The 17,048-nt window shown below is 38.0% G+C and overlaps 1 protein-coding gene across 1 annotated transcript in view; it reads left to right on the forward strand.

Annotated features, from left to right (window-relative positions):
* The first annotated feature begins 5,508 nt into the window (after positions 1-5,508).
* Aim2 (absent in melanoma 2) overlaps positions 5,509-17,048 on the forward strand; it is a 21,549-nt gene continuing 10,009 nt past the window's right edge. The window contains exons 1-5 of the mRNA XM_013030501.1: positions 5,509-5,711; positions 6,298-6,579; positions 12,163-12,314; positions 14,109-14,531; positions 16,014-16,202. Of these exons, the coding sequence (XP_012885955.1) occupies positions 6,318-6,579; positions 12,163-12,314; positions 14,109-14,531; positions 16,014-16,202 (1,026 nt within the window). The 5' untranslated portion in view covers positions 5,509-5,711; positions 6,298-6,317. The remainder of the gene's footprint in view (positions 5,712-6,297; positions 6,580-12,162; positions 12,315-14,108; positions 14,532-16,013; positions 16,203-17,048) is intronic.

Genomic DNA, 17,048 nt, shown 5'->3' on the forward strand with positions numbered 1-17,048 from the left:
AAGTTTTGCACTAATAAGATTAAAACAAAACTTCTCAGAGAAACAGCAATCTTAATTTTATCATATATAAAACATGATTATGTTATCATATAAGAGGATTATAGGAAGATTAATTTCATATTGCAAAAAGGAAGGATGCCAATTCAATTCTTTATCATATTACAGATACTCAAACAAAGTTAGCTTCCTTCTTTGTTTTCCTTCCTGATGGTCCACTGGGAAGATCTGTCACTCTAGGTATTTCAAGTATATTCTTTATTCTGAAAATGGTGCTGAAAATAATTTTGATTATCTCTCAGAAAGTAAGTAGAATTTCTCTAGTTGTTAGGAACCAACTTATAAGGAAAGTGATATTAGTAATAGTTTGGAATTATTAACATTCACTCTGCTGATGGGGGTCATCAAGCTTTTCTAAAATTCACAATCAATTATTTTCCTCTCTTTAGTGTCCCATCTCAGGTCTTTGTCTTATGACTCCTGGGTCACGTGTTGCTACTCTAGAAGACATTAATTGATAATGTCAAACATCTTTTCTGATGTATATTTATTGGGAATACTAGTAAATTGTTCACTTATATCTTTTGTCCAGCTTTTACAAAATCATTTGTGTTTTTCTTACTGATACACCATGTTCTGTATATTCTGAAAGAAAATCCTCTATTAGTTATAGACAGTATTTTCCCAGATTTTAACTTGTATTTTCCTCTATTTACTTTGTGTGCATTTTCTACAAAAGCATTTAGAACATGCACACACTCAAGTTTGACATAATTCACCTCTCTGACATGTCTTTTTGTGTACTATTTGAGAAGCTTGCAAAAAGTCCACGCAAGATGGCTGAGTAGAAGCTTTCTCCATTTGACCCTGTGAAAGAGAAGAGTCCAAGTAACAAGGAGAGACTATATTCTGAAGAGAGGAAGGCGTGAAGTAGGATCATTGCAAACTACAAAAGATTGAAGAACTGAAAAGTATGAAGAAGGAGAATGGTAACAAAAGGCAAATTTAAAAAGAATGTGCAGCTTCATCCTCAGCTTCTTGCAAGGAGGGAAGGCAGGGCTGGGGAGCTGAAATTTCCACCACAGGTAAGCCAGGCAGCCTTGTGACAAACAGACTAGCAAATGCCTATAATACTAGCCTTAAACCCATTGTGAGTGTTTAATGTGAATTCTCCTGAGAAGACAAGAGAAGGTATGTTTTTGCTCCTCATATCTTAGAAGATCTATAACAAGGAATTATCTTAAGAGGGAGCCTTTTGTTTAAGACTGAACTACTTCAAGGCCTGAAACAAAAAGAACAATCATGACGAGGGTGTCCTGGAAGGTCATCCTGCAGGGTCTGGTGGAGATGACCACACAAGGTGAACTTGGAGCAGGAGAGGATCTGATGAAGGTCTGCAGAGAAGTGTAAGGAGCAGGGATCCCAATGCAGGTGCACAAGAAATATGAAGAAGGAAAAAAAGATAACATTACTTTTCCAGAAAACAACATCTTAAAAAGACAGTCAAATGGCAGTGAAGTTGATGAAATCTCAAGCAAACAAGTCAAAAGACTGATTAAAAAAGATCAATGAAATTAAAGAGGATACATAAAAACACCCAAATGAATTCAAAGAGAATACAATAAAATAAACAGCTGAACAAAATAAGGAAGACAATGCAAGATACAAAGGAATACTTCAATAAAGGTGTAGAAATCCTAAAAAAATTGAATAAAATTTTGAAAATGAAATGCTTAGTAAAGTGAATAAAAATGGACTTAATAGACATCTACAAAATGTTCAACACTATAGAGAATGCACATTCTCCTCAGAAGCCCTTTCAGCTTTTTCCAAAGTAAATCATACTTTAGAACATAAAACAAGTCTTAACAAATGGAAGAACATCAGGATAACTTCCTGTATTTTATCAGATAATAATGGAATAAAAGTAGATATTAACAGGCAAATAAGCTACAGAAAATATTCGAAATATATGGAGACTAAATTAGAATGAAAAATGTAAACAAAACTTACTGTCACTTTTGAGATACAACAAGGTAATTCTAAAAGAAAAGTTTGTAGCTATGAGCATTTATATTAAAAATTGGAGATCTCAGATAATTAATTTGATAAAATTTAATCACGCTTCATGAACTAAAGAAGAAATGGACAAAGCATACCTCAACAAAAATGTCCTGAAGAAATGGACAAAGCATACCTCAACATAATTAACAACTATGTAAGCTGGGCACTGGTAGCTTATGCCTATGATCCTAGCTATCTGAAGATCATGGTTTGAAGCCAGCACAGGTAGGAAAATCTATGAGACTCTTATCTCCAATAAACTTCCAAAAAACTTAGATTGGCGCTGTGGCTCAAGTTGTAGGACACTGATCTCCAGGACAGCTTCCAGGCCCTGAGTTCAAGATCCAAGACCAGCACACACACAAAAATAATGACTATGACAAACCTATAGCTAAAATCATTTTAAATTGGAATAAATCTTTACACATTTGGCCTGAAGTCAAGAATAAGAGAAAATTGTCCACTCTCCCTACTCTTAATGTGGTGCTCAAATTTTTAGCCAGAGTAATAACACAAGGGGGAAAAATAAAAGGAACACAAATGATTAACTTTTGCAGATGATATTTTCCTAAACTAAAAAGACCCTAGATTTGGCATCAGAACCGTCTTAGAGCTGACAAACACCTTCAGTAAAAGCAGAATTTCTGTTGTTGATACAAAACTCAACACCTTTTATATGTATGAATAACAAATAGGCCAAGAAAGAAATTATAGAAAAATGTCATTCATAATAATCTTTAAAAAAACACTTTGGAACAAACTTCACGAAGAGATGACAGACCTCTACAATGAAAACTATAAAGCACTGGAAAAAAAGAAATTGAGTAAGACATTAGACAATGGAAGGACCTCTCTTGTCAATAGATCAACAGAAATAATATTATGAAAATGGCTATAGTAGAGATTCCCATATCAAATTACAATGTTATTTTTCACAGAAATAGATAGGAAAATGCTAAGATTTATATAGAGTCATGAAAGACCCGAGAAACAGAAGCAATCCTGAGTTAAGAAGAACAATACTTTCAGGTATCATAATGCCTGACTTCAATTTGTACTACAGAGCCATAGTCATAAAAATAGCACATCACAAAATCCAGCACATAGGCTAATGGTACACAGACTCCGTAAATAAACATACACCACTATAACCATCAATTTCCCATCAGAGGTGCCCAAAACACATGTGGAAAACAGCCTCTGTAACAAATGCTGGGAAAATGGAATATCTACATGTAGAAAACTGAAGTAGATCCCTATCTGTTGCCCTGTACAAAAACCTATGTAAAATGGATCAAAGACTTTTATGTAAGACCTGAACCTTTGAGACTACTACAGGAAAACTTAGGAAAAACACCTGCAGGTACAGACACAAGCAATGACTCCAATGCATAGAGCTCCAATACATCGGGAAAAGAGCAAGCATTGACAAATGGCATTGCTTCAAAGTAAGCAATTATCTCTTGCACATCAAGGAAAACAATGACCAGAATGAAGAGATGGCAGTGAGTTAATATCCAGAATTTATAGAGCTCAAAAATTAAACAAAATAAAAATTGTGCGATTCATAAATGGGAAATGAACAGACATACTTCTTAAAAGAATTATGAATGAATGGCAAATGACCTCATGAGGAACTGATCAACATTCTTAAGCAAATTGAAATTGCACTGAGATTTCATCTTGCCCCAATGAGACTGATAGACATCAAGGAAACAAATGCACTTTTGATGGGAATGTAAATTAGTGCAGCCACTATGGAAAGCAGTATGGAGGTTCCTCAAGAAAAGCAAAATAGAACTACCATATAACCTACCTTCATAGGCATATATGTGAAGGAATAAAATTCAGCACAAAATACAGATAATCTGTGAAACCATGTTTATTGCAGTTCTATTCACAAGAGGCAAGTTATGAAATCAGCCAAATTGCATATCAACAGATGGATGGATATAGAAAGTATATTATATACAGACTAAGAAGTAATATTCAACCATAGAGAAGAATAAAACATTTGTAGGAACATAGATAAAACTGGAAAGCATCACAAGAATCAAAATAAGCTGGACTCAGAAAGATAAATATCACATATTTTTAAGTGCATGTGGAAGCTAGATCTTAAAGAAACAAAGACATGAATGTAAATTCAGGCCTACTTCAGGTGAACCCACAAAAGTTGGGAGGCAGGAAAGAGAGAAGGAGGGGGAAAACATGACTGAAGTATGCTGTATGCTTGTATGGAAAGGCTATAAACGAATATTTTACAATTACAAGAAAGGAGGTGTATGGGAATATGGGATAAGAATTAGTAATAGAGGGGTAAATATGATCAGAGTGTATTCTAAGTATGTATGGAAACATGACAATGAAATTTCACACATGTACAATTAATATGTGCTAATAAAAATACAGTAACATAAACTTCCCTTTCACTCCATATGAGAAGTTCTTCATTTTTTTCTTCAGCACCTTTACTTTGTGTGTGTGTGTGTGTGTGTGTGTGTGTGTGTGTGTGCTAGTCGTGGGGCTTGGACTGTGTCTGAGTGCAGACACAGTGGTTAATTGGTGATAAGAGTCTCACGGACTTTCCTGTCCAGGTTTGCTTCAAACTATGATCCTCAGATCTCAGCCTGCACAGTACCAGGATTATAGGCACGAGCTGGTGCCCAGTCTAATTTACTCTGACATTTAATCCCCATAAACATATATCTTATGTATGCTCTGAGATAAAGATACAACATTTTCCATCTATTTTTCTGAACGCTCTCATAAGTACCTATGTTTCCCTTGTGATTTACAGTGTCACTTGGACTATACACCATGTTTTGTTTGTCTGTCTTAGGGCTTGAACTCAGGGCTCTGTCCTTGAGTCTTTCTGTGCTCAAGGCCAGTGTTCTACCACTTGAGCCATAGTACCACTTCTGGCTTTTTCTGAGTAGTTTACTGGAGATAAGACTCTCATGAACTTTCCTGCCCAGGCTGGCTTTGAGTAGCTAGGATTACAGGCATGAGCTACTGGTGGCCTGCTATACACCATGTGTTTTCATTTGTTTGTTTGTTATTTGATCAGTTGTGGGACTTGAACTCAGGGCCTGGGCTCTGTCCCTGAGCTGTTTTTTGCTCAAGGCTTGTGCTCTATCACTTTGGGCAACAGCACCACTTCAAGTTTTTGAGTGGTTAATTGGAGATAAGAGTCTCATGGGGACTTTCCTGCCCAGGCTGGCTTTGAACAGGGATCCTCAGATCTTAGCCTCCTGAGTAGCTAGGATTACAGGTGTGAGCCACTGGTGCCTGGCTTATACCATGTTTTTAATATGTACTATTTCCACATTTTATTAGTTGACCTTATCCTATTCCATTGTCACATTGCTGTAATTATTCTAAATTTATAACAAGTATACATTTTGACTTATTTTGCACATTTTTGCATTATCCTTTCAAGCAGGTTTTAGGCTCATCCTGAGAAGTTCTGTGGAAAGCCCTTGGAAATTTTGCATGGATTAATTCGACATGGTGCTTACTTCATTTTATTGAATCTTCTCATTAAGAACACTTATGTTCAGGTGAATGAGAACCAATGGAGCAGAAAAAAAAATCCAGAAGTGGACCCATTAATATCTGGACAGCTGATTGATGAGACTGGCACAAAGGCAAGTAAGTGGAGGAAGGCTTGTTTTGGCAACACATGATTATGAGAAGGGCAGATCCATTGCGAAAAACATAAAGTCAGAATTGCACCTCACACCATATACAAAACAACTAAAAATAGATCAGAAGTAGGAATATGAAAAGGCCAAACTATGAAATTATAGACATCAGTGTGGAAGAAAGTCTGATACTGAGTGTGGAAAAACAACTAAATGTGAATGTGATCCATGAAAAACTGTTTAATGAGCTGAGTTTTCTTCTACTATAGACATATGTCAGATTTTCCAAATTGTGTGCTTGAAAACAGGCACTGGGTAGCACGTCACATGCCTCAATACACGAATCCACCTTTCAAGGATAGGAGAATGGACCTATTCTCTCAGCATCCAAGTGTTGTCTCCAACCTCCAAAGATATCCTTGCTGAGCCTAGAAAGTGTGTACTTAAGTTTCACAATAATCTTCTTTATGTACTGCAAACATATGGTGTGTTTTCCATCTAAAGATGCATCTAACCATTCACCATGATTATTTTGCTTGTGAAAGTGTTTTCAGGTGGTGCAGTGTCCCATAGTTTGGATTTTTTCCAGGTTGACCCCAAAGCCTTGAGATGGAGAGTGAATACAAGAAAATTCTGTTACTCGAAGGCATGGATAATCTCGATGATGAGGAACTGGATAGGTTTAAGTTCTTCCTTCCGGATGAATTTAACATCCCTAAAGGCAGACTAGAGGCTGCAAACAGGACGAACTTAGTGAAACTGATGATCCAGAGTGAGGGTGAAGTGTCTGCTCTGACGAAGACCATCAGTATTCTCAAGAAGTTGAAATGCATGAACTTGGCAAAATGTCTTCAGGAGGAAAAGGAGAAAGGTATATGGGAGAATCCCACTGCTCATGACATCAGGATAAGATCCTCAGTGCATGGGGTGGGAATTTGTTTGCTAAGGGAGTCACCTGTTCCTTTGCCTGCCTTCACTGGGAATGGCTGGGAAAGTGTTTGATACAAACCCATATTAGTTTCCACCACCTGTTCCCATCCTCAGGCCTTCACTGTCCATCTCCTCACCTCTTCCCTTGGCTGGTCTTTGTCTCCAGGCCACTGGCATTGTTAGTGCTCAAGGTACCATTTACACAGTATGGAAAGTGCCTATGCTTCACCAAAGACTTGAAAGGCAACAAATAAATTACAGCACTGAGCTGAACATGGTGACTCTTTCCTATATTTCCAGCTACTCAGGAAGTGGAGATCAGGAGTATTACTGCTTGAGACTAGAAAGAGCAAAAAATTACTGAGTCTCCATCTTAATGAAAAAGCTGTTGAAACTGCACTGTGTTGCATGTATGGAAATACCACAGTGAATCTCCCTATTATTATACATATATGTTAATGCAAACATAAACTCTCCACAGATGCACTCTCTATAGAACATTTAACAAAACAAAGAAAAAAATAAGTAAAATATAACAGCTAGGCCTGGTGCTTGTTACACATGCCTTTTATCCCAAGTACCTGGACAGCATAGGTATAAGGATTATGGTTGAGGCCAGCAAGGCAAAAAAGTGAGACCCTCCCACCTGAAAACTAAGTAAAGCAAAATGGACTAGGGGCATGGGACAAGTGGTAGAGCACCGACCTAGCAATCACAGGACTCTGAGTTTGAAACCTAGGAACACACACACACTTACACAAAGAAATTATGACACTGAAAAGTCATAACCTGGAGTAGGAAGCACCTTTGCCCTCCTCACAGACTGCCTACTTTCCTCCGGTGCCAGTCTGCCTCAGTTCCAGAGAGCCTGCCCTTCTTCATGGAATACCTTTGCCTTCCAGTTCATGGGTTTTCTCCATATCTCTTTATCTCCCATGTAGATGACAGTATATATTTCCTAGGACATGATGCCCATGTTTTACATTATTTCATCAACCACAGATCAATCTCAACATATTATCTACATTTTGCATAAACTTCTGGTTTTTTTTTAAATTCCTAAGAACAATCTACATATCCTGGCTTTGTATCAGTCACTACAAAGAGCCAAGGAAATAATGTCTTTCCCCAGGAAATCCCAAAGTGAGAGACTCCAACTTAAATAGGTTTAAGATTTTTAAATAAAACTGAAACAGTAAAGGCAGGAGTGACATTGCGCCAGGTGCATTATACTCATAAATTGAACTGAATTAAAACCCCTTTGTACAACTACTTAAAGATAATTTTAAGTCCAAAATAATAACTATTGCAGAGTATTTGTGTTTATACAATGCGAATACAGAGTCCCATAAGCGATTTCTAAGAAAGTTAAAGACAAACTAGATAATTTAAGTGGAGACATATGCACATAATTCCACAGAAATATTAAGTATTGCTTAATATGCAAAGTACTTACCTCAGACTTAAGTGCTAAGCACTATTTTCATTGGCTTAGGGAGAAGTTAGAAGATGTACTTCCTAGATCTGGCCACACAGTGTCAGTAACTACACATAATTATTCTAAGTAACAGCCTGACGTTTTATCTAGGAGTGTTGGCAAACAGGCTTAAGATTCTCAGGAATTTCTTAAATAAGATTTCCTCCTCCCCCTCCCCCTCTCTCTCACCTTCCTTATCCCCTCACTCCCTTCTTCCTCTCCCTCCTTCTGTTTCTCTTCCTCCTCTTCCCCTCCTCCTCCCTGCTTCTGACTAATACCAAGTTTCCCTCAGTGAAATCTTTCTTCCATTTTGCTATTCTAATGATTCTGGAATTTAATCATACTGATTAACTAAAAGTGATTCCGAGTTAGGACCAGATTGGACACTCATCAAGCTGTGTATGCTGTACAAGAAATGAAAATCACAACCAAGGTTGAAACCTTCTTGGTATTTAGCAAGCTCATTTGTGCTATTTCCTAAGAAATCAGTGTTTGTTTTGTTTTGTTTAAGTTTCATCTTGGATTTTTGATGCAAATTCCCTTTCTCATGTGTGTTTGCATGCTGCTCTTCTTATGAATTTTGGGAGAAATCTGAAGAGTCAATGGTCAGTACATGAGAGAGGCTGCTGTAGGAAGACATAAAAATATTAAGGCTCAGAGGCAAGCCAAGAAGGAAGCTAAGAGAATCTGATCGAAGTCTGTGAATGTCCTGTAAAGTTAAAATAATTGGGGTGATAAATCAAAAAGCAAAAGAAATTATGCCTCTGATTATTAAGGGATTTATGGTAGGATGACACAACACTCTCTTCCAAACATTCCCTTGGCACCATTCTCTACGAGACAAGAACTAGTTGATGGGATGGTATGGAATGACATGGTAAAATCTCTGCCTCCTTTAGCTTATTTTGTTTCAATATAGAAAGGACATTTTAATCTCTGTACTGCTCTGAAAGTAACCTTATAGAACTAACTTACCATGGGAAGGTTAGTTTCATTTTATTCTATTTTATTATTGTTTTGTTCTGGTATGGGGAACTTGAGCTCAGGACTTGGGTGCAGTCACTTAGCTTTTTTGCCAAGGCTAGTGCTCTACCACTTGAACCACAGGTCTATTTTCAGCTTTTTGGTGGTTAATTTGAAGGAAGAGTTTCATGGATTTTTCTGCCTAGACTTTTCTGCAGCTTTGGGCTGCAATCCTCAGTTCACCATAGGTGTGAGCCACCAGTATGTAGCTTGACTGAACTCTTAATAACTATCAAGAACTCTTTTAGGTTCTGGTCATGAAGCTATTCGTTTTCAAGAACATGTAATTTAACTTCTATCTATTTGTAAATTTCCAGGTTTTTTGTTTGTTTGTCTGTTATTGACTTCTAGTTTCAGGTTGTTATGATTGAGACATTCAATACATTTTAAGATTTGTTTTGTGATCTAAAATGTGCTCTTTTCTGGAAAGTGTTGTGTGTACTTGAGAAGACTGTGAATTATCTTGTTGGATGAATGTTCTATATATGTCTGTTAAGTTCCTTTATTCCAAAGGGTAGATCAATCAATCCTAATGTTCCCTTACCAATTTTCTATCTAGATGATTTGCCCATTGTTGAAACTATGGCACTGAAGTCTCCTATTATTATATTGCAGTCTATTTCTCCCTTCAGATGATAATATGTATTAATATGCACACATACATATATATATTCTACTAGAGGATGAATATATAGTCATAGTTGTTATGTTGTTTGATTTATTGACTCATTTATGGGTTTATAGTTACAGGAATTGCTTCTTTGCTCAGTGTTTTAAAGCCTGATAGAAGTATAGATTTTGCTCTTTTCTAACATATTTGCATAAAATATCTTTTCTATCCCTTCACTTTTTGTATATTTCTACCCTGTGAGAAAGTAAGCATTTTGTAGTCAGCATGTAGTTGCTTATTCTTTGTTTATTTGTTTTGTAAATCACTTAACTATGTTTTATCTTTTGATCTGAGCTTGTATCTTACTACTGAATTTTCCAGGTCAGCGTCTGTATGCTCTAGAGTTTCTGTTTTATTTTAGAATATTATTTTTATGTTCTTGTCACACTTCTCACTTTGGTTGAGAATCACTTTCCAAATTTCTTTACATGGTTTATATTTTCATGTAGTTCTCCTGTCATCTTTAAGGCATTTATTCTGAATTCTTTTTTAAAAAAATTCAAATCATAGATGTCTGTTTCTTTAAGGTCTATTTTCATTTTACAGACACCCAGGAGCACAGATGAGAAACTTTGTGGTAAACCTCAATGAGGGAAATACAGGACATTTTCCTGAGTCTAAATTTAGTCCAAACCTGTCCATCAGGTTTCCATGTGAACATACACCTATTTTTTAGTAGTGTTCTATTTATTTCCCTGATGCTTTGTGGTCTTCATACCCTTGCATTGGTATCTGCTCAACTGAGAAAACAATGACTTTTTCTGGCCTATCCAGGCCTTTGTAAGTGCTTTATGGCCAGGATAGGATAGTCACTATTTAGCCCAGGTGGACATTTTGTAGGAACCATCTGAAATCAACCTTAGGTAAATACTTTTCTGTCAGGTTCTAAAATTGGGCTGGGCTATTGACTCTGCTCCAAGGTTGAATGTGGTTGCTCACTCCATGGCCCAGTGAAATCCCTGGCTGGCTACTGCAACCAGGTGCTGATGTTGACTGGGCTCTTTGATCATCTTTCATTGGACAGAGCTGTGGGCTGCAGTCCCTGGATGGACACTACTTCTGTATGGAATCTGCATTGTGGGTGAGCTGCACACTGGGCTCTGAAGCTGGTCAATGTCTTTGAGGTTGCTGCTAGGCAACTCACACTGAGCAGGATGGGAGGCATAGCCGACACATATACACACCCTTGAGCTTGTTTCCTATCTAGGGCCCCAAGCAAAGCCTGTAGGATGGGTGCCAAAACTAGGTTATATCACTTCTCCACCCTTCAGAAATATTGGTGGAAGTGAGCTTGCTTTTCTACTTGTGAAAGCCTTAGGGAGAGGAGCTCTGAGGTTGGGTGGGGTCACCAGGCAGCCAAGTTCAGAGGATACCCTCTACTGATATGCATACACATACACCTACTTACCAGATTGGGCAAGCCATAAACAGAGCACGAAGTCTGAGTGGGGATTTGGCCAGGGATCTGATGCCAGCAAGCCTGGAACCTGTTGATCATGCGTTCTGACAACACAATGCTATTGGGAAGTCGTTTGGGCTGGGAGTCTCCATTGGCCAGAACGTAAAAAATCACCAAGATCTGTGCCTAGTCACATTAAGGCTGGCCTTTTTCTTTTCTTTTCTTTTCTTTTCTTTTTTCTCTGGCTTGAACTCAGGGCCTGGCCACTGTCCCTGAGCAATTTTGCTCAAAGATTATGCTCTACCACTTCGAGCCACAGTTCCACTTCCAGTTTTTGAGGGATTAATTGGAGATAGGAGTCTCACAGGAACTTTTTTACCTGGGCTGGCTTCAAACCATGATCTCGGATCTCAGCCTCCTGAGTAGCTAGGATTACAGAAGTAAGCCACCTGTGCCCAGCCAAGACAGAACTTTTTCTTTGTTTCTAACTGATCCCCAGTGGTCTGGCCCTGCTAGTCTGTTTAATGTTCCTCATGGGGATGAACATAAATAATCCTCCAAAATACCTCAGCATGTGAAGCTGAAATATTCACCTCCAGCTCTCCCTGCTTAATGTGGGAACTGTGGGCCCAAGAGAATTGTCCCTGTGTGGCACTGTGTCAGCTTCGGGGAGAGGTGACGAACAAAAGTGAAACATTCCTATTACCTCCTAGCTAGTAGCTGTCTTCATTCTGTGGCCCTGAACGGTGTCTCTGATTCATGCGGAGTTATTTATCAATGGATTCTTGTCTGTGCCTAGCTGCTAGTTGGATTCCTGTGAGAGGGTCTGGGACTCCTGTTCTGCCCTTTGTCTGGTATCACAGTTTTGTTCTTTGAGATACAGTATTTTAAGTTTTCGGTCACCCTTGTTCATATCTTCTGGGTTAATATGTCATTTTTCTTTCTAAACAAACAGTTGATAAAAGATACACCGAGAATGAAAAGAAAAATGAAACGAAGTTAGTAAGGAAGAAAAGTGACACTAAGACAAGTTCTGCTGAGCACGTAGCCAGTGGAGATGGGGCCACTGCTCAACCAGCTGCCCCAGCAGTCTCTCCTCCAGCTAAGGTAGGAGGAGCTGCGTGGAGTGGGCTTAGTCCTTGGCAGAGTATCCTCTAGTCTTGGTCCCTATCATTATGCCCATTAGGGCCTTCTGGTCTTTATCTCACAGTATGCGAGGAAGATTCTACACCATAACCTGACTAATTTAGAAAGAAAAAAATGAACGCCAATTCATGGGCAAACTCCTATGGAATCTGTGCCATGGCCCCAACATAGTATCACATCATTACATCTGGGTTTTATTAGATTAGAAGAAAACTCTGACATGACCTGTTGCTTTCAGGAAATACAGTTTAGAGAACTGTCAGGATTACTACCCCTGAGGAAGTAAAAGAAGTAGGATAGAAGGACTTTCAAGTTCAATGCATTTGCAATGAAAGCATCTGCCCATGCCATGGTTACCCAGGAGCTAAGAATGTCCCCTGGAGTTGTCATAATTTGGATGAGGGGGGGCTCTCTATATATCTGCACTGACCAAGGTGAGGTGAAGGAGTTAGATACAGTTATTCTCTCAGCCTCAGTTAAAATGTTGCACAGGGCCTCAGTGAAGTTGACATTTCCCTGCTTCAGTGCTAATTTAGTCTTGTTCTACCCCTCCAGTGTCCTGAATACACATTCTATTTCCCCTGGAGAGATCCAATTCAGAAACACAATTCAGCTTACAGACTTGTTTTTCCCTTGTAGTTCCCTTTTATTCTGCACAATAAATTGCCTTTTAAGAAGTACTATTTGCTTCAAAAATAAACAAAAGGCATGTCTCATAGCTTTTAATTTAGGAGGGAAAAAAGAGGAGGATAAAATGATCTATAATTATATAATCTAAAGAAAATAATATTTGACATTGTTAAACGTCTTTCTAATGTATTTGTGTGTCATATCTGATGGTTTATCTATAAACAGATTATATACTATGTTTAGGATATGTCCTTTACTAGATCAGTTATAAGACAATCTAAAGCATGTTTAATATTTGCCTCATAATCTATTCTAATATTTCTTTAATCAAATCCCATTTTTCTATTTAAATCATTTCAATTATTTGGAAGTACAAGTATCAAAATATAATACAAATAACAATATACAATTTCTCATATATATCTTAGTATATAGCTAATTATTTCTAAAGGAAAATTCATAAAGTTGCCATTTATTCTCCATTATAAACCCACATCATTCATTTGTAGTATCCCTTTCCCAGATCCCTTCCTTCACTCACATTTATCTTCATATGCACTTTCTTATTAGGCATAGAGGGATGTCTAGAGAGTTAATGAGCCCCATGCAGCCTACTGAGATCCCTCACCTGTATTCGAGACTAAAATGCATACACAGGATAATATTGGAGAGATTAATGTGCATTGTAATATAATTGATTTTTTTAAAAGAGCATTTAATCCCTGTGCTTTAATAATGTTTCAGGGATTTGATGCATATTAATAATATATGTTATCATTTGTAATATATTACCTCACCTAGAATGTATATTATATATTATTGCAATATACTATACTATGTCATGTTGCACAGACTATTAAATTATTCTATCAGACAGCAAAGCAAGTGTTCAGATTCAAGGAGTCTGCCTCCAAAACGTGCTATCTTGCCTCATTTGAATTCTGGACTTGAAGTAGTCCTTCTAAATCCTCTCCTAAAATCTAGATAATTCTAAGTCTCAAATGTCTTCCTAACCTCTCTTCATCTTTCCTTCTGATTCCATCTGTCTTTGCCTGGCTTCCTGAAGTGTGACATTGAGTGACGTGAGGCTGGAGTCACAGCTCACATCTTCCTTCTTGTCTCCAGCCTAAACAGAAGCAGGTGGTAGCCCAGCAGGAAGCTGTGAGGCAAGAAGGCTTGCAGGAAGGCCCGATGACCGTCATGGTGCTGAAAGCAATGAAGCCCTTCAAGTTTGAGACTCAGAGGGGGCAGCAAGAGATGTTTCATGCTACAGTGGCTACCGACAGAGATTTCTACTTTGTAAAAGTCTTCGATACACGACTTACAGATAAATTCTGCCGAAAGAAAATAATAATAATATCAAAATATTATTGGCACAATACTTTCCTAGAGGTGAATACTTCTTCAGTTGTGTTGGATGCTGAAGCTGACCAAAAGGTCAATGTTCCAAACAACATAATTAGGAAAGCTGGTGAAACTCCCAAGATAAGGGATCTTCAAACTCGGCCCCTTGGAACAATTGTGAATGGAGTATTTATGGTCCAGGAGGTAAAATCCTATGTATAATTATACATTGGTTAATCACAATAACATAATCTCTACTCTGAGCATTGCTTTCCTTCTGTCCTTCCTTCCTTCCTTGTTTCCTTCCGTCCTTCTTTCTTTTCCTGTGGTGCTTAGGTTTGAGCTCAAGGCCTCTTGCTTGCTAGGCAGGTGCCTCTTGCTTGCTAGGCAGATGCTCTACCACTTGAGCCAAGCTCCCAGCCCTTTTTTTCTTTGGTTATTTTTCAGATCCATTCTTGTGTTTTACTTAGGGTTGGCCATGAATTGTGATCCTCCTCCTATACCCTCTTGTGTAGTCAGTATTACAGATATGTACTGCCACTTTCTGGTTCATTTGTTGAGATGGGGGCATCTTGCTAGCTTTTTGCCTAGACTAGTATTAAATGTGAATTCCCTAATCTCTACTTCTGAAGTAATGAGGATTACAGGCATGAACCACTAGGAATGGCCCATATTGTAATTTCTTTTTATGCTGTAGATTCTGAAAAAGGATGGCCATAAATTTTATCTACAGTGTTGTTTTTGTGTTTTATACATAACATCTGTATTTTAAGTGATTATCATTATAAATTCAAAAAGGAAAACCTTCATTGAGTAATAAACCAAGGTTTTGGGTTTAATTGGCATGAAAGATTAATAAGCAAGGCTAGGTTAAAGAAGCGACTTCCAGAAGGAAATAGAAGAGTTAGTGTGAAGAGAGTTACTAGAAATGAGGAAGCATTGAGAGAATCTAAGTACTAGCCATGTGTCAGCACAGGCTAGGTCAAGACCTGAAAAGCCACAAAGAAAGACCCCATTAATTACACTCAGGGCCTGATTGGGTTAGTTTCAGAGGAGCTGATAGGCAAGAGATATCCTATAAAATGGAAGTATAAAATGATAGGAAATCATCGTTCTTTCTCTGTTCTGAGCTTTCTGTTTAGCCAACCATCCATTAATATGGGTTCATTTGGTCCAAAAAGTCTTTTTAAATCTCAAATATTGCCAAACTCTTCCAAGTAACCCATGTACATCCTATTTCCTTTTGACCCAGAATTAATCAAAGATTATTTTTTTCTTCAATTGCTTACTCTTAATTAGGTTCTTTTCTTGGTCTTCATGGGCTTATGTCTCTCCTGGACTTAATACTTTAAATGAGTCACTTCTAACCTCCAGAATCTTTCTTTCTTCTGTCTTCTGGTCACTGGCTCTAGAGAATCTTCAACTTCTCCATCCCTCTAGGGGTTGGTCTCCCAAAAGAAGGGAGACTGGGATGAGGAAGATGGACATAAGAAGCAGCAAATTGTCAGTAAGACACATCTACCTCTTTTATCTGAATTGCCATATATCTGGCAGACTGCTAGTTTTGAAGTTAGAATTTTTCCTTATATTTCTTTTAGAGGCTGCTTCTGACACATCTTAATATCTGCTTAATATTACTTTCCTTAATCAGCTTATCAGAGACTGAGTATTGTTTTTCTTCTACAGAAAACAGAAAAAGAAAATGGTACATTATTTGGCCTCAACGATGACACAGGCAGTATGAACATATTGGTGCTTAAAAGTCAGCACAAAATAAAATGTGAGAAAGGAGATAAGCTCAGACTTACATTCTTTGAGCTGTCAAAATATAGAAGAAATCTACAGTTGATATCTGGAGCTCATAGCCAAATTACGGTAGGAACTGCATGGAAGAAAGCCAATTCTTCAATGGGATGACTTTTGTATTTTCTCTCAAAAGAAATAGGTACTTTCTGATCAGGAAATATCAGGATCTTCCTGATATATTTATACCAAATGTAGTTGTGCTTATTATAATCTCACAGAACTAGGAGCCTCCCTTATAGAAAATATATAGCCTAGACACAATTAAGATGACATCCTCTATACAAGGAACACACACACACACACACACACACACACACACACACACACACACACACTTGTTCTCACAGAGCCTCATGAAGAAATCTTACAAACACCATGAATATACTGCAGACAGCTTTCTGACAGTTGTACATTGAAATAGACAGACCATTGTCACTGTGAAGACACATTTCTGAGCCAGTCCAACCAGCCCTTCATCTATCACAGTCCCGGCTCCTATGCTGCCCTTGCAACCTCATGCCCACAGTACTGCTGGTACTTTGCTGCCAAATCATCTCAGCCCTATGATTCAGCTTTGTTCTGTCTCTCTGTCTCTTACTCTGTCTCTTTCTGTCTCTGTCTCTCTATCTCTCTGTCTTTGTCTCTTTCTGTCTCTGTCTCTCTGTCTCTGTCTCTCTGTCTCTCTCTCTCTGAGGCTCTCTCTCTCTCTTCTCTCTTTGTAAGAATGGTGTGGAGACTTGAAGGATCTGCCTATGTGCCCTGGTTAAGTAGGAATGGGTATCTCAGAGCAGACATGATTTGAGGGAGTGATCCAAGAATGAATAATGTATTAGAATGAGGGGAAGAAGGTTATATAACAAAGGTTCACATACTCATTGTAAGCAGAAGAGATGGGAATTGATCAGCTGTGTCTGT

Source organism: Dipodomys ordii, unplaced genomic scaffold, assembly GCF_000151885.1.
Source record: "Dipodomys ordii isolate 6190 unplaced genomic scaffold, Dord_2.0 Scaffold131, whole genome shotgun sequence".
Taxonomy (NCBI): Eukaryota; Metazoa; Chordata; class Mammalia; order Rodentia; family Heteromyidae; genus Dipodomys; species Dipodomys ordii.